The sequence below is a fragment of the Dipodomys merriami genome, unplaced genomic scaffold, assembly GCF_024711535.1.
Source record: "Dipodomys merriami isolate MVZ:Mamm:240054 unplaced genomic scaffold, mDipMer1.0.p SCAF_2, whole genome shotgun sequence".
Lineage (NCBI taxonomy): Eukaryota > Metazoa > Chordata > Mammalia > Rodentia > Heteromyidae > Dipodomys > Dipodomys merriami.
In genome coordinates, this window is record NW_027203381.1 from 18,559,414 (window position 1) to 18,584,830 (window position 25,417).

At 36.5% G+C, this 25,417-nt stretch overlaps 1 protein-coding gene across 4 annotated transcripts in view; it reads left to right on the forward strand.

Moving 5' to 3' along the window:
- The window catches only part of Dym (dymeclin), a 320,347-nt gene that overhangs the window by 100,411 nt on the left and 194,519 nt on the right, over nucleotides 1-25,417 (forward strand). For all 4 annotated transcript variants that reach the window (XM_070029178.1, XM_070029181.1, XM_070029180.1 and 1 more), the window contains exons 9-10: nucleotides 20,713-20,895; nucleotides 24,367-24,545. In XM_070029178.1, coding sequence (XP_069885279.1) covers nucleotides 20,713-20,895; nucleotides 24,367-24,545 — 362 coding nt within the window. The remainder of the gene's footprint in view (nucleotides 1-20,712; nucleotides 20,896-24,366; nucleotides 24,546-25,417) is intronic.

The window sequence follows — 25,417 nt, forward strand, 5'->3', positions numbered from 1 at the left end:
TTTATAGTTTATATTATGCTATAATCATTAAGACATAGCTATTTTCCTAAGTATCAACATGGAATAATTATAGATTCATTATTTCACAGTATGTGACTTAAAAGATTATATATAAAGTATAATGAATATATGTGTATTATTATATATATCATATGTCTTTTTATATATGTGTGTATTTATATGTGTGCCTATGTGTGTGTGTGTGTGTGTGTGTGTATATATATATATAGTGTATATATATATATATATATATGACATTCTCCTAAAAAAGTACAATTACTGTTCACAAAATAAGATTTTAAAAGGACAATCATGTAATTTTGAGTTATGCTATATTTTAGGAAAATCAATAAATTTGACTGCAACTTCAGTTGATTTGATTCCTGACTTTACTATTTTGCCTTTATTTAGTTAATTAAGCTTTATTATAACTATTTTGCTGTAAAGTTATCTGTCTTATACTAAAAGCTCCACAATTCTTCACAAGCGTGTCTTCTGTTATCTGTGCATGTATTCATCATTGAAGACTGGGACAGTATTTGATTGGAATGTGATTAATTTTGGAGGAATTGTTAATACTTTTGGTTTTTGTTTTTGTGAAGGACAATGAAAACTAACTTGTATAGTCTTTCTTTCTCTTTCCTTCCTTCCTTCCTTCCTTCCTTCCTTCCTTCCTTCCTTCCTTCCTTCCTTCCTTCCTTCCTTTTTCCTTCCTTCCTTCCTTCCTTCCTTCCTTCCTTCCTTCCTTCCTCCCTTCCTCTCTTTCTCTTCTTTCTTTCTTTCGTTCGTTCATTCTCTCTCTCTCTCTCTCTCTCTCTCTCTCTCTCTCTCTCTCTCTCTCTCTCTCTCTCTCTCTCTCTCTCTCTCTCTCTCTCTCTCTGCTGTTCCTGGGGCTTGAACTCAGGGCCTAGGTGCTGTTCCTAGCTCAACTAGTGCTCTACCACTTGAGCCACAGCACCACTTCTGGCTTTTGAGTAGTTTATTGGAGATGAGAGTCTCCTGAGGACTTTCCTGTCCAGGCTGGCTTTGAACCATGATCCTCAGATCTCAGCCTCCTGAGTAGTCAGGATTACAGGCTTGAGCTACTATTATTTCCCTCTCCCTCCCTCCCTCCCTCCCTCCCTCCCTCCCTCCCTCCCTCCCTCCCTCCCTCCCTCCCTCCCTCCCTCCCTCCCTCCCTCCCTCCCTCCCTCCCTTCCTTCCTTCCTTCCTTCCTTCAAGCTAGAGGTCTTGTGACTGTTGTACATAGCAGAGTTTTCATCTTCTAGAAACATGGGATAGGATTTGCTGTGGAGCAGTAGTCTGGAGTTTCTAGGAACAGATATTAGAGTTAATGAAGATTCCTAGGTATCCCTAACTTTCAGGGCTGGTAGGTATGAATCTTCATGAAACTGAAAATTGTAGTTCACCCCGCCGCCCCAAGGTGTCAAGAGGCACTAGTGGACCTGTACTGAGTTCATGCCAGGTCCCCTCTACCCAAAGGTGTCTCCAATCTGGGTTACACCCTAGAGACCTCTCAGTTGCCTTTTCTCAATCTCCTGTTCCTGGGTTCCAAATTGACAAGGTTGGATTCCAGCCTGATTATCAGGTTTGTGGTAGATTATAACTTAGTGTGACTTTAGACAAGTTCTTCAACTTTAAAAAATTTGATTACTATCAGGGCTCTGATGGCTTATGCCTAAAATCCTAGCTACTTAGAAGGCTGAGATCTTAGGACCTTGAAAGTCTGTAGACTTTTATTTCTAAATAATCACACACACAATCACACACACACACAATCACACATGCATGCTCACATACACACACAAAAAGACTTGAAATGGAGCTGTGACTCAAGTGGTAGAACACAAGCTCTGAGCAAAAACGTTTAGGGACAGTACCCAAGAGTTCAAGCCCCAGGACTAGTACTTGTATACACACACACACACACACACACACACACACACACACACACACACACACACACACACACATGCACACACACATTTAAGTTATAACTTTGATAAACATAAGACCTTTTATACAGGGCGATTATGAAAACATGAGATACTGTATATAAAATCACTTCTAAAACTATAAGTATAAATAACTATCTGTACTAAAGCTCTACTGGTAATGTTGAAATAATTAGAAAGAAAATAATTTAATTAGAAAAAAGTGATCAGAAAACCTGGACACACTTATACAGTTTAAACATAAGAGGCTGGAGGCATAGCTCAGTGCTTGAGCACCTGCCTAGCAAGCATGAGGTCCTGAGTTCAAACCACAGTGCTGTAAAAAAAACAATTTTTAGGGCTGGAAAGGTGGGTTAGTGGTAGAGTGCTTGCCTTGCATGCATGAGGCCCTGGGTTCAATTCCTCAGCACCACATAAGCAGAAAAAGCCGGAAGTGACTCAAGTGGTAGAGTACTAGCCTTGAGCTAAAGATCTGAGGGACAGTGCCCAGGAACAAAGTTCAGGCCCCCAACCGACAAAAAAATTTTTTTTCAAAAACCTAAGTATTTAAAAACTTAAGAAGTTGGTATCTTTTTTGGTCTTCCTAAGCTTTTAAGTTATGTGAAAACATGTTTTGAAAACATTGACTAAATTACATATTCTTGTCAAATTTTTGCTATTTCTCCAACTGACTTTTCATTTTATGTGGTGCAAAATTTGGCCAATAACAGTTTGAAAGGAAAATTTGATTGCTAAATAGATATTTCCACAAGCGATTTTTGCCTTTCTTCATAAATGAACTTGCCTTGACAACAATCACCATGGTATCATTTCTTAGGCACTATTTTCTCTAAAAGATTATTATATTTGCTTTTGTCAGTTGTTTATAAAATTAGCCAAACATTTTAATGGAAAAGATTTGATACTGACCTAACCTGAATTTCAATAAATATTTCAAACTTTCAGTTAGTCAAAGATATTAGTAGTATTGGTAGTTTTACTTTGAGTTGTTAAAGCAATTACCATTTTTATCTTACTTTGTATTGAACAAATGGATGACTTTTATCTTTATGATTTGTTATGCTCTAGGGGAGGAACTATGGTTCTAAGGTGGGCTAGTATAAAAAAATACTATAGGCTTGGCATCTTAAATGAGTGGCATTTGTTTCCTTACAGTTCTGGAAGTTGGGATAGGCAAGTATCAGATGCTAGCATATTTAGTTGTGGTGTAGTCCCTTTTCCTAGCTTGCATATGACCTTTTTGTTGTTTCCTCACATGGCAGAGAAAGGAAATTCTGGAATTCTGGTGTTGATTTCTCTTTTTTTTCTTTTGTTTTTTTTGTTTGTTTGTTTGTTTTGTCCTGGGGCTTGAATGCTGGGCCTGGGTGCTGTCACTGAGCTCTTCAGCTCAAGGCGAGCACTCTACCAGTTGAGCCACAGTGCTACTTTCAGTTTTTCTGGTGGTTAATTGCAGATTAGACTCTCACAGACTTTTCTGCCCAGGCTGGCTTTGAACTGTGATCCTGAGATCACAGCCTCCTGAGTAGCTAGGATTACAGGTGTGAGCAACTGGCACCCAGCTTGATTTCTCTTCTCATGGGAGCTCTATATTTATGGTTTTATGTAAACCTAATTGCTTCCCAAAGCCCTAACTTTCTAGTCACACTGAAAGAACTTCAACATGAATTTTGGGGGTGATCATTTAGGGGTTTTTTTATTGCATTTTTGGCTTACTTATAATGAAATATTTGAGGAAGACTATTACATAAGAAAAAAGATGTTTGTTTCAATGTTCTGGAGACTAAAATCCAAAATCTGGTGGGCCCTATCGGTTTTACTTCTAGTGAGATAGTATTGTTCTTAGGTGAGTCATCATGTAGCAAGAGATAGGGGATGTCCATTTTGTCTTTTCTTGCCTTTTCTCACTTTCTTTTCAAATTGATGTGTATTCAATGTACACAGGAAGTTCATTATAACATTTCCATATACTATGATCATAGTTACCCTCTTATCCTTCTCTGTCTCCCCCTTTCCCCTTTCTTGTCCACCTTGTTGCTTTTCTCTTAACTTCTACAAATGAGAGCAGATATGCAATATTTGTCTTTATGGGACTGGCTTATTTCACTTATGATCTACACTTCCATACATTTTCCAACAAATGGCATAATTTAATTCTTCTGAATGGCTGATTTTAAACTGATTTAAAATTATGTTCAGCACATTTTCTTTTTTCTTTTTTTCTCTCCTCTTTCTCACCCCCCCCCCCCCCTTCGAACTCAGGGTCTGGGTACTGTCCCTGAGCTTCTTTTGCTCAGTGGTAAGGACATTAGCTGTAGTACTTTGTTTTTAGAAGGGAAGATTTTGGAGCCAGAAGCTTCAGAAATTTGTCTAAGTAATTAATATTTAACCTAAGCTAGATTTGGCGGGGGGTGGGAGGTGGGGGAGAGGCGGTCATGGGGCACTGTCCTGGATCTCTTCAGCTCAAGGCAAGCACTCTTAAGCACAGCAGTCACTTCTGGCTTTCTGGTAGTTAATTGGAGGTGAGTTTCACAGACTTTCCTGCCAAGGCTGGCTTTGAACCACCATCCTCAAATCTCAGCTTCCTGAGTAGCTCGGATTCTAGGCTTGAGCCACTGGTGCCTGGCTCGTTTTTCTTTTTTTGACAAAAGTCATTCTGTCTAGGGTGAGGTGGAATCTCAATATAGTTTTGATTTGTATTTCCCTGATAGCTAAATACATTCAACATTTTATTCATATGCTTATTGGCCTTTGTACTTTTTCATTCATTCTTCATTCAGTGTCTATTCAGCTCAGGTACCTATTTTATTGATTAGATTATTTATTTTGGTGTCTATGTGTTTTAGTTCTTTGTATAATTTTGAAAATTAAATCTTCTGTGGGATAAATATCTGACAAAGATTTTCTAAAGAGTAAAGACTGTCTTCTCATTGTTGTTTCTTTTGCTATGCAGAAGTGTTTTTTGGTTTGTGTGTGTGTGTGTGTGTGTGTGTGTACATGTACGTGTGTGTGCCAGTCCTAGGGCTTGAATTTTGGGCCTGGGTGCTATCCTGTGCTATCCTGTAAATTTTTGTTCTAGGCTAGTGTTCTGCCACTTGTGCCACAGCTTCACTTCTGACTTTTTTCCCTGGTTGGCTTTGAACCTCCGATCTCAGCTTCCTGAGTAACTAGGATTATAGGCATGAGTCATTGGAATCCAGCTGTGAAAAAGTTTTTAATTTGATACATTTGCAGATTTTTTTAGATTTCCTGAGCTATTAGAGTCCTGTTCAGAAAGTCCTACCTAAGACTTTATCTTCAAGTGTTTTCCCTGTGCTTTCCTGCAGTAGATTCAGATTTCCAGGTTTTATATTAAGGTCTTTGAACTATTTTGATTTGATTTTTGAATAGTTTCTTATAAAGACACCAATATTTAATCATGAGGACTTTACCTTATTGAACTAATCCCAAAGCTACACTATACTTGGATTAAATGTTTATTCTCTTAACTATCATTAGCAAATGACTTTGGAGAGTAACCTCCTGCATGAATTTAAAGAAGAAATGATAGTCAAATTATAGCATCACAAGTTGTTGGGATATTAAACTCTTGATGACTTAAATTCCCCATTGTAAAATAAGAATAATACAGTAGTCACAGCCATAGTCATGGTTTCACTTTCTGTAATTTCATTTCACCTACAGTCAGTTGCAGTCTGAAAATATTAAGTGGAAAAGTGTAGAAATGAACAGTTCATAAGTTTTATATCATGTGCCATTCTGAGTAGTGTGATGAAAGCTCACAATATCCTGCTCTTGCCTGCCCAGGATGTGAATCATCCTTTTGTCCAGTGTATCCATGCTGTATATACAGTGTCACTGCCCATTAGTTACTAAGTAGCTGCCTTATATATCCAGTTAACTATTATATCCTTGTGTCTAAATAAACCTTATTTTATAAATGGTGGACCCAAAAAGTCAGTCATGCTGTTAGCACCCTGGGTATGACAAACAGAAGCTGTACCTGTTTCCTTTAAGACAGGTGAAAGTTCTTGATTTAATAAAGAAAAATATATAAGCCAAGGCTGTTAAGATCTATGGCAAGCATGAATCTTTTATGAAATTATGAGGAAGGAAGGGGAAATTAATGCTAGTTTTGCTGCCACACCTTGTACTGCAAAAGATACATCAAGTGTGATAATTGTTTGAGTAACCTAGTAGACATCATACATATGCATATAGGGAAAAATACTATCTGTGAGGTTAATAGGATCTGTACTTTCTGGCATTGCTTGATGATTGTGGAACATATCTGCTACAGGTAAAGTGTTACTACTCTGTCTTCCTCTGTAAGATTACTCAGGAAATCAAATGACAGAATGAACAGGAAAGAAACTAGCACCTCATAGGAACAGAACAAATGCTCATTAATATCATTAGTAGCAACATATCACCTGATATTTAAAATGTAACTTCTGCTTTAAAATGCTGAAAAAGGGGGGAAAAAACTATGAACTCAGTGACTAGCAGGATTATTCAAAGTTTTATTGTAAATAATGAACATATCAGGTGTTTATTATATACATTATGTATTTGCATTGTAACTTTTTTGGGGTGCTAAGGATAGAACCTGAGGCCTCCTCCATGATAGGCAGACACTGGCACAATGCTACACTCCTGGGCCTATATTTGTATTGTTTACTGTTATATATTATAATACCCATATAATATTATACATAACAATTATGCAGTTATGCCTTACCTAACAATGGGAATATATTATTTGTAAGTAATGTGTCATTAAATGATTTTATTATGCCAACATAGAGTTCTAGAATTCGCATACATAAACCTAGACTAGCTTAATGTAACACATTGAGTCTATACACTGTGTGTGTGTGTGTGTGTGTGGTAATTTTTTGTTTTTAGGGCCTTGGTAAACAAAACTACACAGGATTAAATCAAGTACAAGAGAATATGATGCAGTCAGGAGACTTGGTAGACATGAGATGTATGAGACTACTGCTGGTGTCACACAGCATACTTAGTAAACATTTTTCAAAAGTATATATAGTACAGTAAATACAAAGATTAATGACATCATTTTTATCATTATTAAGGATCATGTACTATATATAATTGAATTGCTATGCTATAGTGCATTCAGTTTGTTTATATCAGATCTCCACAAATGTAACACAGTGCCCTGAACATTATGCTGGTTGTGTTGTCACTAGGCATTAGGAATTTTTCAGCTCTTACCATGATCTTGTGAAACTCATTATGTATTTGGTTTGGTTATATGGTGTATCACTGTTATAGACACTTCAGATAGTTACTTAAAGAAATATGTTGACATTTTCATATTGTGAAGAGAAATAGATTATAACATTTATAAAGATTTTCTTTTCTTTCCTTTTTTTTTTTCTTTCGGTCGTGGGGTTTGAACTCTGGGCTTGGGTGCTGTCCCTCAAGGCGAGCACTCTACCCATTGAGCCACAACACCACTTCTGGTTTTCTAGCGGTTTATTGGAGATGAGAGTCTCATGGACTTTCCTGCCTGGGCTGGCTTTGAACTGTAATGCTCAGATCTCAGCCTCCTGAGTAGCTAGGATTACAGGCATGAACCACCGGTGCCTGGCTATTCAGATTTTCTTTGAGTCTGTCCTTCATTAATCGTGTCTGTTACTGCATTTTCAAGCATTGTAATTGCTTCTAATATCTGAAATAGTGGTGAAACGAGGATGAGTTGTCTGAAATTTCTTTTGTGTTTTAACAAAGCTGTAATACGATTAAAATTGAGTAGGTAATATTCTCAAGAGCCAAACCCAATTAAATATGTTCTGCCAAACTGCACTTTCCATCACAAGTACTGAGGTTCTGCACAGTGCCTTCTGATAGCAGGTTTTTCCAGTTGAATGAGCCACCAAAAATGTTATTTTTCTTTTGCTTGCAATTGTGGGTGTCCAAAGCATGTTGCAAGGCCAAAGTAGTGATTATTTAGGCAAATGCTATAACAGAAGTTAATAAAGTAGAGCTTAAAGATTAAAACTCATTTTTCCCAATTGTTGTTTTTGAGAACATTATTGAATTCATTATGACAAGTAGGGTATCCAGTAGTTGTAATTTATTTTATATAACAATTATTTTTCTCCATAGTTTTGGCATTTTCTGGAGTGACTCATTGAGAGAAAGAAAAACTGCAGTAAGAGAAAAAGTATGTGACGCTCAGAAACAGGCGCAGATGTGAAAATAACTCAGATGTTTTATGAAAACATTTTGAATTTTCAAAAATAAATACCTTAAAAGTAGAATTATTTTATTTTATTTTTATTTATAATACTTGGTAGACTTTACATATCAAATGAAAGAGCAACCTCTTTCCATTTTTCTAATTATAATTCTTCTGACTTAAAAATATAGATAATTTCATTTTACTGTTTTCTTGGAGTATTAATAGCCTTGTAGGGAAAAGTACAATAAGGATTTAGAATAGTGTCTACAATGTAAAATGACTGTAATTACTTGTAAAGTAGTAATGTTGCTTGAAGTAGAATAATGATATTAAAAATAAACTCTTAGGGCTGGGAATGGGCTTAGTGGTAGAGTGCTTGCCTAGCATGCATGAAGCCCTGGGTTCAATTCCTCAGTACCACATACACAGAAAAAGCCAGAAGTGGCACTGTGGCTCAAGTGGTAGGAGAGGCTAGCCTTGAGCAAAAGAAGCTCAGGGACAGTGTCCAGGCCCTGAATTCAAGCCCCAGTTCTGGCAAAAAATAAATAAATAAACTCTTAATTATTCGCTATTGTTTCAGATTTTAAATATTTTGATAGGTATAAATAATATTTGTCAAGAATAATATGTCAAAAATAGAGTTTTTTGGGGGGCAAACACTATATTTTATAGAATTTATTGCAAAGGTGTTGAACAGGTTTTTTGTTTGTTTGTTTGTTTGTTTGAGACAGTCTCACAGTGTAACCCAGGCTAACCTGGAACTCTATATTTGATTCTACATAGACAATCAAACATACAATTCTTGTGCCTCAGCTTTCCTAAGTGCTGAGATTACATGCCTGAGCCACACCCAGCTAACATACAATTTACCTTCTTTTCCTCCTTTAATTTGTTAGATACTTGTAAACCAGTTTTCAGAAATGGCTTTGAAAGTCAGTATGCCAACCCTCTATTTTCCTCCTCAACGATATGTAGGAAAGATTGATGGCCCTTTTATGTCCACAAATAGTTATTGAAAAAGTTCATTTATATTTACTGTGAAAAATAGAACAATATAATCAATTTCAATTGAAATTCCAGTAATAATTTTCCAAAGCTTGCAACAAATGTTGTTTACTTGGTATTAATGTTTTTTAAACTGTGTTTGGAACTTCTCTAATGGACATTATTGTATTATGAGATTTAGAAATACTTGAAAATGGTAAAAAATTAATTTAAAAATAATATAAAGTGATGAGATTTATAGAATTTGAATCTTTGAAAATATAAATCTTATTCCTTGAAAGATGAAGCAAGTAAAGTTGATTTGTTTTTAAACTATTAAACTATTAAAATTTGTATCATTCAAGTAAGCTTAACATAATTAAGCAGTTGTTAAACTTACATTAATTTTAGTATGGGCTTTTAAAGTAAATTCAGAATAAGTTTATTTTATGTTATTTGATGACAGATTTTGTGAATGTAGTAAAAGTATATTAAAGCTAATACAGTTGTGTGTGTGTGTGTGTATGTGTGTGTGTGTGTGTGTGTGTGTGTATGTGTATGCATGTGCCTGCCTTTGCCTGTGTGCCTGTCTTGATGCTTGAGCTCAGGGCCTGGGTGCTTTCCCTGAGCTTTTTTGCTCAAGGATAGCACTCTACCACTTGAATCAAAGCTTTACTTCTGGCCTTTTGGGTGCTTAACTGGAGATAAGTTTCACAGACTTTCCTGCCTGGTTATTTTCAAGCCATGATCCTCAGACCCTAGACTCTTGAGATGTTAGGATTACAAGTGTGAGCCACTGGTACCTTGCTTGCAGGTGTAGTTTTGAGACCATCTTTTGTATGAATAAATAACTTTTTAAAAGTCTTCTATAAGTTGTTCAAAGATATTTGAAAAATAGAATTACTGTTTTTGCAGGTTACTTTGAAATACACTAATAAAACAAGTGGTGTTGATGGAAGAACTAAAGAATATATAATGAGTAGGGGTGTCATCATAAATACAGCCAAATGTTAATGTAAAGTCTAGGTTATGTACATATAGAAATTCACTATATAAATTTGCTTAATAAAATGTTGGAAATGGGGAGAGAGCAAGGGAAGGAGGGACCTGTCCAAAAAGAAATGTACTCATTACCTGACTTATGTAACTGTAACTCTATAATAACTATTTAAAAAAAAAAAGAAAAAAGAAGAAAAGCAAAATATAAAGTTGGAAATGGAATCATTCTGAGAGTGGACTCCTCCATTTCAGTGTGCCCATTAAAAACAAAGATATAAAAAAGCTATTTATTTGAACCTCCTTAATCTTTCCAGAAGTGCTAAGATAATTTCTGACCATTTGTGGTTTGACTAGACCTTCCCTTGACCCCTTGACTGCAAGCTGATTAGCTATTTAAGCCTGGGAAAGTTTGTAATCTATCAAGCTTTTCCCCATCTGTAATAAAAAAAAAAGACTATTCCTTGTAGGATTATAGATAGTGTCTCGTCATTTTTCTCCTTGTGTACTATGGGCCTTGAAGGTTCTTCAAATTTGACTGGATGAATGGTAAGGTGAGAGCTTCTACTCATCCTTCAGATTCATTTCTGCATAACGCCTAAGTTCCCACACTGGATAGAGGCCTCACATAGAAAGCCAAAATCCTTCTGTGTACATTTCTTGTGTAACTGGGATGGAAGTTATGTATTATCATGCCCACGTTTCATGGATTAAGAAGGGGATCTCATGAAGTTTTTGCCCTGGCTGGAATATACCTGTACTGTCAGTTTCCTTCTTAGGTATACCCTGATCAGGAATTTATGCATGTGTAAAAGGAGAACATAAATGTCCAGCAGAATTGTTTGTAATAGTCTCAAAGTTGAAGCATATCAGATGACCATTGCAATGGATGGATGAAGTGTCTTATATGTAGCTGAAGGAACTACAGCTAAACATGGAAACCTGGATGACTCTTATGACACAATTTTAAATGGAAAAAAAGCAAGTTACAAGAGGACACATACAGCATTAAAGCTGGAGCATTGGAGATATCTGTATTTCAAACGCTGAGAAAATTAAGCTTTATTGTTTAGTGTTGTCTCTATAGTGGTGAAACTGTAAAGAAAAGTGAAGAAATGAGGCGTAGTGGTGTATGCTCATTATACCCACACTCAGAAGGCAGATGCAGGAGGATCTTGAGTTCATCCTCAGCCTGGGCTATATACTGAGTTCAAGGCCAGCTTCAGCTACATAGTTATACCCTGTCTGAAACAAAATAAAATGATTACTAAATAATTGTAAGTAGTATTTCATATGGAGGAAACAGCTCTACTTGCCCATCTTATTTTGTCATAGGAAACATCAGCAGTATGAAAATAAAATATATCACTATATATTTGAAAAGTATGAGTTCTAATAAAGAAAGTCCAAGTAAGTCCAAGTTACCCTTTAGTAATTTCAGATCCTGACTTAATCACACCAGTAAAGTAGGCAATGTTTTTTTTGCCATAAAGCAGCAGGTTATTTTCCTTGTTCCTTTGGCTCTATGAGTAATAACACATGTTTTTAGGTATACTGCTGCTTGCTTTCAGAAAGAGAATGTTTTGGGAAGATTGTCAGTACTTCTGCCAATTCTCATGTTGTTACTCATGATGTGGGCACATTTTCTCCTTAGCTAAGTGAAAGAAGGACATAAAGGACAGGGTGTGGAAGGCAATTAGCTGTCCCTTTATCTCAAGTAGAAAGAGCATGTTCTGGGGACACTACAAGGATTTTACTCAAATGTGGTATGGCAGTGACTAGTATTGGACACTCTCCATTTTAGCAGACTATGTGAGCACCAAGAAGAGAAACATTCCCAGTGTTGTTTGCAGCCAAATATAATCTATATTTTTCTTGAAAGGTTACAAGTAGAAGTGGCCTGGACAAACTTGCAGGTAGAACTTTTAAAGTGAGTTCATGTTCTCATCTTTCCCTTTTGACTCCAATGACATTGTGATGGCAACCACAGGTTACATTAGGAATGGCAACCAAACACAGTGAATCAACAAGAACCTGGTGCTTAAGAAATCTTGAAACAGTGCACACACCCTTCAGTACCTCCTTTTGTGTTTGTCATTCTTTTTTCATCATTTCTTTTGTTGTTGTTGTTGTTGGTCGCAGGGCTTGAACTCTGGGCTTGGACACTATCCCTGCGCTCTTCAGTTCAAGGCGAGCGCTCTACCGCTTGAGCTACAGCACCACTTCCATCCATCCTTTTTTTTTGCATGCCATTCAGGTCTGTTACTAGCCAGTCTTACTTTAAATGCACCCTGAATAATAACACACAGAAAGTGAATATAGGGCCTAGCTATATTACACTAGCTTTCTAGCATGGGTTTTTTGTGACATTGCCATTTAACATCATTGCAAGCAGAAAAGTGGCATGAGAAAGAGCCATGTATTTCTTCCTCTGCTACCAATTTCTGTTTTTAGTCTCCTGTTATTCTTGTCATAGTCTTCCTAAAATTAGGCATTTACATATCAGGTAAAAGAAGCAACACAAACTGAATCTTTTATTGTACATAAACCATAAATCCTGAGAATCATGGCAATTTACACATTGTTGAAAAGCCATTAGAGCCCTTTTCAAGTGCTGTTTAAGCTTAGCTGTAATAGAAGCTAAGGCAAATGAGTATGTAACTATTGTGCAAAGGCTTAGTTTTATATTTTATATTCTAAATTTATTCTACTTCAGCAGATATATCCATATTTGTTTTATTTCTAAGACAATGTTGTTACATGTGACTTTAATTACTTAATTAGCCTCTTTAAAATCTTAATGTGAAGTTAGTGGCCCACAAAATGTACCCATGTTTATTTTGTGACTTTACTTATTCCTAGCATGACATGGACTGTCATTTCCAAGAGTTCATACATCCTGCTTGAAAAATCAGGGTATTTGTACTTTGGATCTAGTTGAGTTTCTGAACAATCAAGACTTTTCTTTTTCATCTTTCAGAGTGATATGATCTTTTTAAAACCCTGAAGTCTGGACTTCAACTTGTTAATTTAGAAATGGCAACTATCATTAAATCTCTGCTTTCTGATAATTTTTATGATCTGAAATTTTACTTTGTTCTTCTCTTATGAAATTCTTGTCCAACATGTTGGAACTCTTCATTCTATTCTTCATGTTTCTTAATCTCATTAGAATATCCATTTCTGTCTCATCTTCATGCTGGGTAATTTTATCAGATTTAGTTTTTGGTTCAGTCCGCTAATTTTTTCATCTATCTGAGCTACTATGAAATTTTTAAATGGTGGTTTCAAATGTTTGAGTTATAACATATGCAATTATGTATGCATCTTAATTGTGCAACTTGATGCACATAAAATGAGAGATTTGAAAGGTAAGAACTCTTAATGTATTATTGAAGAGATAAGGTTAAAGTATTGGCTACTTTGCCACAAGTCATTTAGTTGGAGTGGTATTTAGAAAGTTGCTCAGAGTAGGTTGAGGGGAGAATGGAAATTGAATGTAGGCAGAAAATTAAAGCAGTTAATGAAAAGTGACATGGAATCTAGTGAGGTTATTTTTTCAAGCAGGAAAATGGCATAGCATATTTGTATTCTGTGATAGAAATGACTCAGTTTAATGTAACAAATACTTATTAAATGTTTGCATTTTATAGAGTTGACATTTAATTAGTGATGGGGAAATGATAGTTTAAAGGCATCATTTCCTTGAAAAAGGTATATTTCTCTCCTTTTATAAGTGGTTGAAAAGAGTGTGTATGTACATGTTATAAGTGATTGTATAAAATTTTCAGGTAGAAAGACAAGGTAGTTCTCTTCTAGTGGTTATAATTTTTCAGGTTTTTTGTTTGTTTGTTTTTGCCAGTCCTGGGGCTTGAACTCAGGGCCTGGGCACTGTCCCTGAGATTCTTTTGCTCAAGGCTAGTGCTTTACCACTTGAGTCACAGCTCTACTACTGGCTTTTGATGTAGTATATTGGTCATAAGAATCACATAGACTTTTGCTAAAGGCTTGAACTGGGGGCTTGAACTCAGGGCCTGGGCACTGTCCCTGAGACTCTTTTGCTCAAGGCTAGCATTCGACCACTTGAGCCACTGCGCCACTTCTGGCATTTTCTGTTTATATGGTACTGAGGAATTGAACCCAGGGCTTTATACAAGCTAGGCAAACACTACCACTAAGCCACATTCCCAGACCCAGTTTTTTAAAGAAAGATAATACCAGAGCCTGGAGGTTGAGGCTTATTTGGGGAAATGAGAGAGCAGTACACAAATAAGCTTTCCTAGGTTTTTAGGCTTTCTGGACACAGCTTTGGAGCAAAGAACAGGTGGTTTTGTAAGGCACAGCTGTACAGTGGCATAGCCATGCACAGAAGAGAGGAATGTAATACTAACGAAGACTCACTTGCAATTAAGACCTTGTGATGTTGAATTTTCCTTAGCTGAAGCAGTGAATGGTTAGAGTAGGTTGAAGGTTGTTGGCTTATGATTCTCTTCCATCATTAACATGCTAAGTGCTATATTTGGTTGGGGTACTTCACTGTCAATAGATATAAAGGTAACATGTGTATTGCTATTAATGACCAAGGTCATAGGGAAATGTTAAATTGACAGGACTTGTTTTGTTCCTCTTTGTCCATGGTTTTGCTTTCTGTGATTTTAGGTTATCTGTTGTCAGTTGTAGTCTAAAAATAGTAAATAACATTATTTAAAAATAGTAAAATAAAATTTCAAAAATAAAAAATTGTTTTTCCCCCAGAGTATATCAAATCAAATATTGTCAAATGCTAATTTAAAATAACTTCTGTTAGGGCTGGGAATGTGGCTTAGCCGTAGAGTGCTTGCCTAGCATATATGAAGCCCTTGGTTCAATTCCTCAGTACCACATAACCAGAAAAAGCCAGAAGTATCACTGTGGCTCAAATGGTAGAGTTCTAGCCTTGAGAAAAAGAAGCTCTGGGACGGTGCCCAGGCCCTGAGTTCAAGCCCCAGGACTGGAAAAAATTAAAATAACTTTTATTATAGTATATTGTTATAATTGTTCAATTTTAATTATAAATATTTTTACTCTGCCTAATTTATGTTAAATTTTGCCATGGATATGTATGTGTATATAGGGAAAACATAGGTTTTAGAAGTAGTTTTAGGTATCTACTATGTATTTAGAACATATTTCTGTGGATAAGATGGTACTCAACAGTTAGCTACTTAGAGGAATGTTTATTTTTCTATACATCGATGTTTCCAAAACTTCAGTCATATCCACACAGCTGCCATGTTTTGTTTTATATTAGTGCAACTTGAATTTACTTTTTCACTTTAGAGTGATTTAGGTTTCAGAATTTTAAACATATTATTTACTTTCAATAATATATGTTGGCTTGTTTTTGTGCCAGTCCTGGGGCTTGAATTCAGGTGCTAAGCACTGTCCCTGATCTTCTGCTGAAGGCTAGTTCTTTACTACTTTAGTCACAGCTCCACAACTTTTTTGGGTAGTTTAGAGCTCTACCACTTGAGCCATAGTGCTATTTCTGTTTTTTTTCTGTTTATGTGGTACTGAGGAATTGAACGTAGGGCTTCATGCATGCTGGGCAAGCACTTTACCACTAAGTCACATTCCCATCCCCCCCAGGTTTGGTTTGAATTCATGAACTCATGATCCTCCTACCTCTACCTCCTGGCCTTGCCTCCGTGCCTAGCTTTACTTATTTTATTCTAATACTAAGTAGTTAAGTTCTTAGAAATGATCAGCTTGATATGCTATCATTATATAGTTCTAATTGTATAAACATTCTATATTTCTAATATGCACATTTACAAATTAAATTAGAAATATTAAAAATTAAACATTTTTAAACGCTTTTGTGTGCCACACTTTTGTTAGCTGACATCATCAGTGGTCCAGTGTTCTATGCTTCATATTTCAATATAATGGTCAGCTCACCAAAGATTTTCTTAGGTGTTTAGTGTGTGTGTGTGTGTGTGTGTGTGTGTGTGTGTGTGTGTGTTTTGGTACTAGGACTTAAACTCAGGTGGTGTGTGTGTGTGTGTGTGTTGGTACTAGGACTTAAACTCAGGACCTCATACTCAGTTTTTTACTCAAGGCTGGTACTTTACCACTTGTGCTATACCTCCACTTTTGGATTTTTGCTGGTTAAGAATTTCTTGGGGGGCTGGGAAGGTGACTCAGTGGCAGAGTGCTTGCCTTGCATGCCTGAGGCCCTGGGTTCGATTCCTCAGCACCACATAAGCAAAAAGAAAAAAGTCGGAAGTAGCACTGTGGCTCAAGTGGTAGAGCGCTAGCCTTGAGCTGAGGGACAGCGCCCAGGCCCAGAGTTCAGGCCCCACGACCGGAACCCCCCCCCCAAAAAAAAAGAAAAAGAAAGAAAAAGAATTTCTTGGATTTGTCTGCTGGGGCTGGCTCTGGACCATAATTTTCAGATCTCAGCATCCTGAATAGCTAGGATTATAGGTGTAAACTGCTAGTACCTGGTCTTTATTTACTTCTGAGTGTGTGCATTCTTACATGTGCTTTGCATACCAGTCCTGGAGCTTGAACTCAGCCTGGATTCCGTCCCTGAGCATTTTTGCTCAAAGCTAGCACTCTAGCACTGAGCCATAGTACCACTTCTGACTTTTTGGTGGTTAATTGGGGATATGAGGCTTATAAACTTTACTACCCAGGCTGACTTCAAACCATGATCCTCAGATCTTGGCTTCCAGGATTACAGGCAACAGTGACACTGTTGCTTGGCTTGTAGTTTCCTTCTTTGAAGTCTTCCCTCCCTCCATATTCTCACTGGCTTCTATATAGTTATCTTAAAATTTGAATTTAAAAGAATTGTGGACAAAGAATTTTAGAAATTGTTAAAAAAAAACAAACCTCAGCAATAACATCCAGAACATTATGGTGCATAATTACATTCATTGTAACCAAGTACCTGTGGCTCACGCCTTTAATCCTAGCTACTCTGGAGGCTAATATCTGAGGATTGCAGTCCAAAGCTAGCCTGGACAGGAAAGTCTGTGATATTCTTACCTTCATTTAACCACCAGAAAACCAGAAGTGGAGCTGTGGCTCAAAGTGGTAGAACGCTAGCCTTGAGCAAAAAGAGCTCAGGGACAGTGCCCAGGCCTTGAGTTCAAGCTCCACAACTGACCCCCCCCCCAAATATATACATATATATTACTATATATGTATTACATTAGTTAGATATTGTTCTGGTTTTTAATAGAGATCAGGCATCAGTGGCTTCATCAAGATAAAAGGCTGTATTTCTCTACATTAAAAGCCAGTCCTGGGATGCAGGCAGCCTTGGTGAGTTCATCTAGGTACCAGAGTTGTTGTTCTCTTGTTTTTCTATTCCTTCATATATTTCCTTCTGTATAAAACCATGTTTGGCCTCTACCACCTATGCCTGAAATGTATCCATAGGGAAGAAAGGATATGAATATGATATGAATATCTTTCTTCTAAAAAGATATGGCCTAAAATGTATTTACTACTCACAGTCTTTATCTCTCATTAGAATTTAGTCACATTGCCATGATTTCCTGCAGGAAAAGGTTGGGAACTGTAGGTCTATGTAGCTAAGTCCTGGCATATTTTATTTATCAAAAGGAAGGATGAGAACATGTTTGAGGTCAGATATCTAACTGCCACAGTGTTTTTCCTCGAATGTATGCTTACTGGCATTATTGGTGAAACTGTCTTTACTTATTTTGCTATGATATTTTTCTTACACGGGAAAAGCATAGGCATTTCAAGTGTTAGCTTTATTTATTGGATCATTATGGCAGTTAAAATTTGTTTTTGGTTGTTGATATGCTTGTGTTCCCATTATGTTAACCTCCTCAAAGGTACAGAATAAGCTTTCTTTCTTTGTAGTTTTGTTCCTGGAATAGGGCCTCTATATGTAGCTTTCTTATTACTGTGACCAAAAATTTCCTGTTGTTAATATATTTTCTAGTGTATTTCAAGTTCAGGATATGAATACAATCCTTTTAGTAGATTTTTATTGCTATGCTGACTGTGTTCATCATTTATTTTTATATAGTTCTGCATGAATAGTGTTTTGTGATACATGTTATATATAAGAAATCAATTGTAGTTTAGCAAGTAGCATGTTTACTGATAAAAAAGACAATTTATCTTTATTTCTTCATGTCTTAAGAAAATATTGTTGGGCTTTTTTGTGTATGTGTGCGTGTGCGTGTGTGTGTGTGTGTGTGTGTGTGTGTGTGTGTGTGTATGTATGTATGTATGTGTGTGCGTGCTAGTCCTGGGGCTTGAACTTAGGGTCTGTCTGCTGTCCCTGAGCTTTTTTGCTCAAGGCCAGTACTCTACCACTTGAGCTATTTACAGCTTATTGGTGGTTAAATGACAATAAGAATCTCACAGACTTTTCTGCTTTGAATGGCAGTTCTCAGATCTCAGCCTCCTGAGTAGCTAGGAATACAGGCATGAGCCACCACTGCCCTGCTGAGTGTTCAGCTTTGAATTAAACTTTCTTCATACTGGCGTTTTTCATACTGGAGTTGAACTCAGGGCCTCTTACTTTTGCTCAGCTCTTTTGCTCACAACTGGTACTCTTAACCCTTGAGCCATGTCTCCAATTCTGGCTTTTTGCTGGTGACTTGGAGATAAGACTCTTATAGACTTGTCTGCTCAGGCTGGCAGATCTTAGATCTCAGCCTTCTGAGTAGCTAGGATTGTAGTTGTGAGCCACTGGTGCCTGGTAAGTTAAACATTTCTTTTTAAGATGAGAGAACTTTTCTTTTTTGATTATTATATTTTTCAATCCTGTCACACTTTGTGTCTTCATCACATTTTTATTAAGTATATTCTTGTGTCATTACTTTAAAACACATTAAGTCAACACAAGAATTTTTTTTAGCTAATTTCAGTACTTTTTAAAAAGCTTTAGCTAGATGATTTTTATTTTTCAAACTTACTTTGAAGACCCAAGGGATATAATTTAAAACTTTGGGAACCATCCTTAATTTGGCTTTTGGAAGAAATATACTGTAACTTTCCCTTGTTTTTCTGGTGGAAATTTTTTTTTGTAATGCCAACAGGAAAATGCTATTCCACTAAGGTTCTTGGGTCATAGATCAGAGTCTTGGATCAGCAAAAAGAAATGAACTTTTGGAAGAATTCTGAGCCAGTATTATGGGCCAGTCTAAACTACAATTTAGGCAATGGCAGGCTGCCTCAGTCTCCTTAAAAGGAAAAGCAACATTTAGTACTAATTATCAGGAGCAAAAAGGATCCTTGGTGTGTACACACACACACACACACACACACACACACACACACACACACACACACACACACACACACACACACACACACACACACACACACACACACACACACACACACACACACACACACACGCGCACACACACACACACATATACACACACATATACAAGATACAATGATGGGGGCTCTTTCTTTATACTGAACTCTCAGTGGAGGAAGGAAGAAAGAGCAGAGTGAAGAAGCAGTATGATAAAAGAGAATCCTTACTTTGTTTATGAAATCTGTCCAGGAACAGCGGACTCTTATTTCCCTAGTAATGAAGACAAGCAGCTATGAAGACCATCCAGAACCAATACTTGTATTTTATCTTGGAGAGCTTTTTGTGATTATTTTTTTTGCAGATTGAACCTTCTAATAGTGTTTTTCTTTGCTTGCAATCCTGGAACACACAATGATGGTTGCAGGGGAAGCAGTCACAGAGCAAACTCAAAAGTGGAAGGAAGTGACCTAATTTTTATTTTAAATATTACCAATAAACAACATATCTTTCCCAAGGAAAATAATTAAGTTTGACTTCTGGTTGTTACTTACTCAGATAATTTTAATCTTATTTGACATTCCAAGTTTCTCAACTGTATTATAAATTGTTTTGAATAAATTTAAATTTATGATATATAATTAACACTTATTAGTTGGTAATTTTTACCCAGATTTTTCTAATGAAAAGGAGGGAGTTAGTGGAAACTTTCTGTTTCTCTATTCTTTTTCTAACCCTGTAACCTCTTTCTTGATTCTCAAGGTTCTTTACTTTCTCTCTTGTTATCCTGGCTCTTCTCAGTCCAAAGTCACTTGGATGAAACTTCTAATCTATCATTTACCCTGGAGTATTCTTCATATCTTTTTGCATTTTGTTCCTTTCCTTGCTCTTTTCTTCCTTTCCTCCTGTCCTCTCCCAACTTTTTCCCTTTCTTCTCCATACTGTGTCAGTGATACCAATGGGAGTATGTACAGTGCTTGCAGATATTGACCACTATGTATTTGCATAATTATACATACAGAAAAATCTAGAAATAGTATAAGAAAAATAATGATTACCTGTGGAAAATAGAAGCAGAATAGAATGTAATTATGGACAGATAATTATTAAAACATTACTTGGGCAATAGGAGAGTTTCCAAATAATGCAGTTAGTTTTGCTCTTATAATAAGTATACCTTGAATTTTAAAGCATAAAAAGAATGAAATTTTGTACAGAAATATATGCTATTAGTGATGACAGTAATCCTTTGTTTTCTTCTCAAGCTGGTCTCTGGACTGTCTTCACATTAGGAGGTGTGGGCAGCAAAACCACTGCTTCTCCAGAACTTTCTTCTCCTCTGGCCAACCAAAGTCTCCTGCTTTTACTGGTGTTGGCCAACCTGACAGATGCTCCAGAAGCACCAAACCCCTACAGACAGGCCATTATGTCCTTTAAGAATACACAAGGTTGGTGAGGTTTTTTTCTCTTAATCTTCTTTCTAAAGAGGAGAATGTTGTTTACTCCATATTGTTTATCTTATAGTTTTGGGGACGTGTGTTAACTTGTTTTTTTCAAATTGGTTATGAAGAATTTCCTGTCAGTATTTTCAGGGAAGCCAAATAAATGCTAGAAGAGCTATTGAGGTCCTTTATATTTTCTAAACTTACATTTCTTTTGGAGATAATCAAGCTTGTACTTACTTTGGAGCATTCTGTCCTACCTATTAGGTATAGTAATTTAACCCATGAAGCCCAAATAATTGGTAGTTTTATATTTTCACTTAAATAATATATTTTAGCTGGGTATCAGTGGATCACGCCTATAATCCTAACTACTCAGGTGGTTGAGATTTGACGATCAAGGTTGAAGCCCAGCCTGGGCAAGAAAGTCCGAGAGACTCTTATCTCGATTTAACCACCAAAAAGCCCAAAATGAAGATGTGGTAGAGTGCTAGCTTTGAACAAAAACAACTCAGAGATAGCTCACAGGCCCGAAGTTAAAGCCCCAGGACCAGCACAAGAAAAATAAAAAAAAGAATCTGTTCTAATCAGAGTTTTATAGGATTAAAACTTAGGACAAAAATCAGCAAACCTTTTTCTGTAAAGCAGCAGTAGCATTGCATGGCCATCTGGTCTTTGTTGCAATCTCTTCACCCTGCTATTATTACCTGAAAGTATACATAAAACACACTTGAATGAACAAGTATGGCTGTGTTTCAATAAAGCTTTATTTCTAAAATAGGTGGACTGCCTATGGGCTCTATTTACTAACCTCTAAAGTAGAAGAGGAACAGATGGTTCTTTGTGGAAACAGTAACATTCTATCCAGAGGTTATATTCTAAAAGGAAGATTACTATAGCAGTTACAGTATCAAGATGTAGCCAATAACTAAGGTGAGCAAGAAGTACAGTTCTTGAGCAGGAACAGAGAGGCTTCTTTTTTCTAGATCCATTCTAACATATATTTCTCAAGGTTGAAATATTAGTGTGACAGTTGTATCTCTGCCAACTCTCCTATTATCATAGTCCGTTTGAGCTGCTATAATAAAATACCCAATAGTAGATAATTTATGAAAAAAAACAGAAATTGATTTCTTGTAGGTCTAAAGATGGAGAAATTCATAATCAAAACACTAGCAGGTTGGGTGCCTAACAAAGGCAAATCTCTGCCCCTCCTGTTGTGCCTTGAATGCTCTGTTCTCACATGGCATAAGCCTGAAGGACAAAAAAATTTTTTCTATGTGAAGTTCTCTTTCAAATTCTTTAATCAAAGATTTCACAAGGAAGAAACACTTAAGACTTAATCACCTCCTAAAGGCCATACCCCTTAATGCTACTGCATTGAAGACTAGGCTTCAACATAAATTTTGGAGGGAACACAGTCATTCAAACTGAAGCACAGACTAGTAGAAATCAGTAACAATTTTATGCATAAAGCATGACAACTCATGTAGCCAATAGTGATTTTTTTTGGTATTACACTCTTCTTAGTGATAATGTGGGTCACTGGTTAATAAAACACATTCTGGAGCTGAGCTTATAACACATCTCAATCACTTTAGAGTATGAAACCTTTGGCAGTTTACATAATCTCTGTAAGTAAGTCTCAAGGACTTTGTCTATGAAGTGGACTTGATGTCATCTAATAACTTGTATAAATACCAGGCAAATGCAGAGTTTAAAATGATCAGTTCAGGTTTCACTACATAGCAAGTATTCAGTATATAATTTCTAGCATGATTACTTTTGCCACTCGGGCCAAATGTTAGTACATTTAGGGTTGAACCGTGGCTTCTAGGAGACAATAGGGTGAGACTAGAACTACTGACTTTAGAGTCAGATTGACCTGTATTTACATCTTAGTTTTTATTTAAAATACCAATGTTCTTATCTTTAAAGCAAGAATTATAATCTCTCCCTCACATGATTCTTTTTTTTTTTTTTTTTTTTTTTTTTTTTTTGCCAGTTCTGGGGCTTGAACTCAGGGCCTGGACACTGTCCCTGAGCTTCCTTTGCTCAAGGTTAGCACTTGAGCTTTGTGTGTTTCTGTGTACTGAGGAATCGAACCCAAGGCTTCGTATATGCTAGGCAAGCACCCTACCACTAAGCCACATTCCCAGCCCCTTTACATGATTTTTTTAAGAATTAAATGAACTTGTACACTAGTACAGACTCACTAAATTCGTGCTGTTTTAGAAGAATCAACACAATTTTAAATTGTTGCTGTTATTGGAAGAAGCAACACAATACAAAGACTGTTACAGGTTTTACTTAGGGCCGATCTTGGAAAAGGTACTTAATCTCCCTAAACTTCCATTTTATTCTTTATAAAACTAGGTTAGAATAATGACATATTTGGTGTATGGATTAGATAAGGAATAATAGATGTAAAATAGTGGCTTGAAAGCTGGTTCATAGCAGTTATTAGCTAGGAAGGTATAGCTGTTGTAAACACATATACACACACATATGCATACACTTACGCCAGTGCAATCAGGTATAATCCAAGTTGATACTTTTTCTATTATAATACGGTATGTTCACAATCTTCTCTATTGTTTCATGTAAATTCTATAATACATATTACTAGAGTACTTGACAGTACTTAGCCATCCCTTACAAATATATAGTTAGTCACGTGAAGCAATTATTTTGAAATTTAATTATAAAGATTTCTAAATTACATGTTTAGGTGTTAAGTATGTAAATTATATGTTGTTTTTCCAGCCATTTTCTTTGGGAGTTGTTTAATAGAATTGGTGAATCTTGGGGCTGGGGAGGTGGCTCAGAGGTAGAGCATTTGCCTTGTATGCCTGAGGCCCTGGGTTCAATTCCTCAGCACCACATAAGCAAAAAGAAAAAAAGCCGGAAGTGGTGCTGTGGCTCAAGTGGTAGAGCGCTAGCCTTGAGCTGAAGAGCTGAGGGACAGCGCCCAGACCCAGAGTTCAGGCCCCACGACCAGACCCCCCCCCCAAAAAAAAATTGAATCTTTCAAACATGATTTATTTTCTTAAAATAAATGAACCTAGCTTCAACATAGTTTTATAAAAGCCTTATTTTATGAAAGAATTTTCTGTTTTATATAGAAGCTGTATTTTTTTTTTTTTGTCTCTAGAAATTTGGGACTGGTCATCATTGTCTTTCAGTGCCCTAAGTTGTATCTTTTAGAGATCCTTTTTTTCATTGCTATCTTTAAGGGCAGAAGATTACAGGTGCATATAATGTGCCATGATGCCTTTACTTATAGCTGATTCAGTTCAGCTACACTTAGGAGAAAATAGTAACAACCTACGTGACTCGGTTTAGTTACTTTATCCCTTTTCAAAATAAAGTTTAAAATATCAATTGAAATTTTTGACTCTGAAAAGTAGGGACTTCCCATAAATATTCATTTGTTATTTTCTAATTCTTTATGACTGTTTTTCTTTTCTATTCCAGACAGCAGTCCTTTTCCCTCATCAATTCCACATGCCTTCCAGATTAACTTTAACAGTTTGTACACAGCCCTTTGTGAACAACAGACATCTGATCAAGCAACGCTCCTCTTATACACACTGCTCCATCAGAACAGCAATGTCAGAACATACATGTTGGCCCGCACAGATATGGAGAATCTTGTAAGTTTTGTGTATTTTATAATAATTTGAAGAAAGAAAATTTGCCAAGAAGTGGCCACTTAGGTTATAGTTGAGAAGTTGATGGGGAAATACCACTAAACACTGTCAAAGGGTCTGCATGTCTCTGGAGTAGGAACCAGTTCACACAGAGTAGAACACAGCAGCATTCTCTTCTCTTCTGACAAACTTTCTTGTCTTTGGGGCCTTTAGAAGACCCAACTTACCCAGGATTCAGCCTGATTAAGTCTTCAAGGAAGTATCTTCAGCAAGAATTCTATTTCTTTTTTGTCCATTCAAGTTGTGCATTGCTTGCCCACCAGGTTCATGTAATTGGTCACAATTGCAGTGGATTCCTGGTGAGAATGATAACAGGAAGGGTACTTTTTTTTTCAGTGTGGTTTCTTAAGGGTCCTGTGCCTTTGGGGTGCATGATGCTTGTTTCCTAATGGATGTGTATGAGATAGACCATTGTGAGCCTATATAAGCCCTATGATCTATGGTTATATAAATGTAGTTACTAGACTAAGACATCTTGTCAGATATCGCTTAGATGTTAATAAAGAAATATTACCATTTTTGTTCATGGACAAAAAGTCTTGAAAAGCAATCATTGATTTCCATTATAACTAATGTGTAGGTAAACAACAGTGTTTTTCTGAGGAGTAACGTTAGCTACTTCACTCAGCATATACTGTTTGAAATGTATGTAGAAAACTGAACTATTACTGCTTTACAACAAACAATGTAAATTAGCGAATAGCTGCTTGACAGCAACAGACTGTTGCCTCTGCCCCTAGTTTTACAGGTTGTTAGATGCTTCATCAAGCTTTTGGTAACTACTGTTTTTTAGCTTTAAAATATTATATATATGA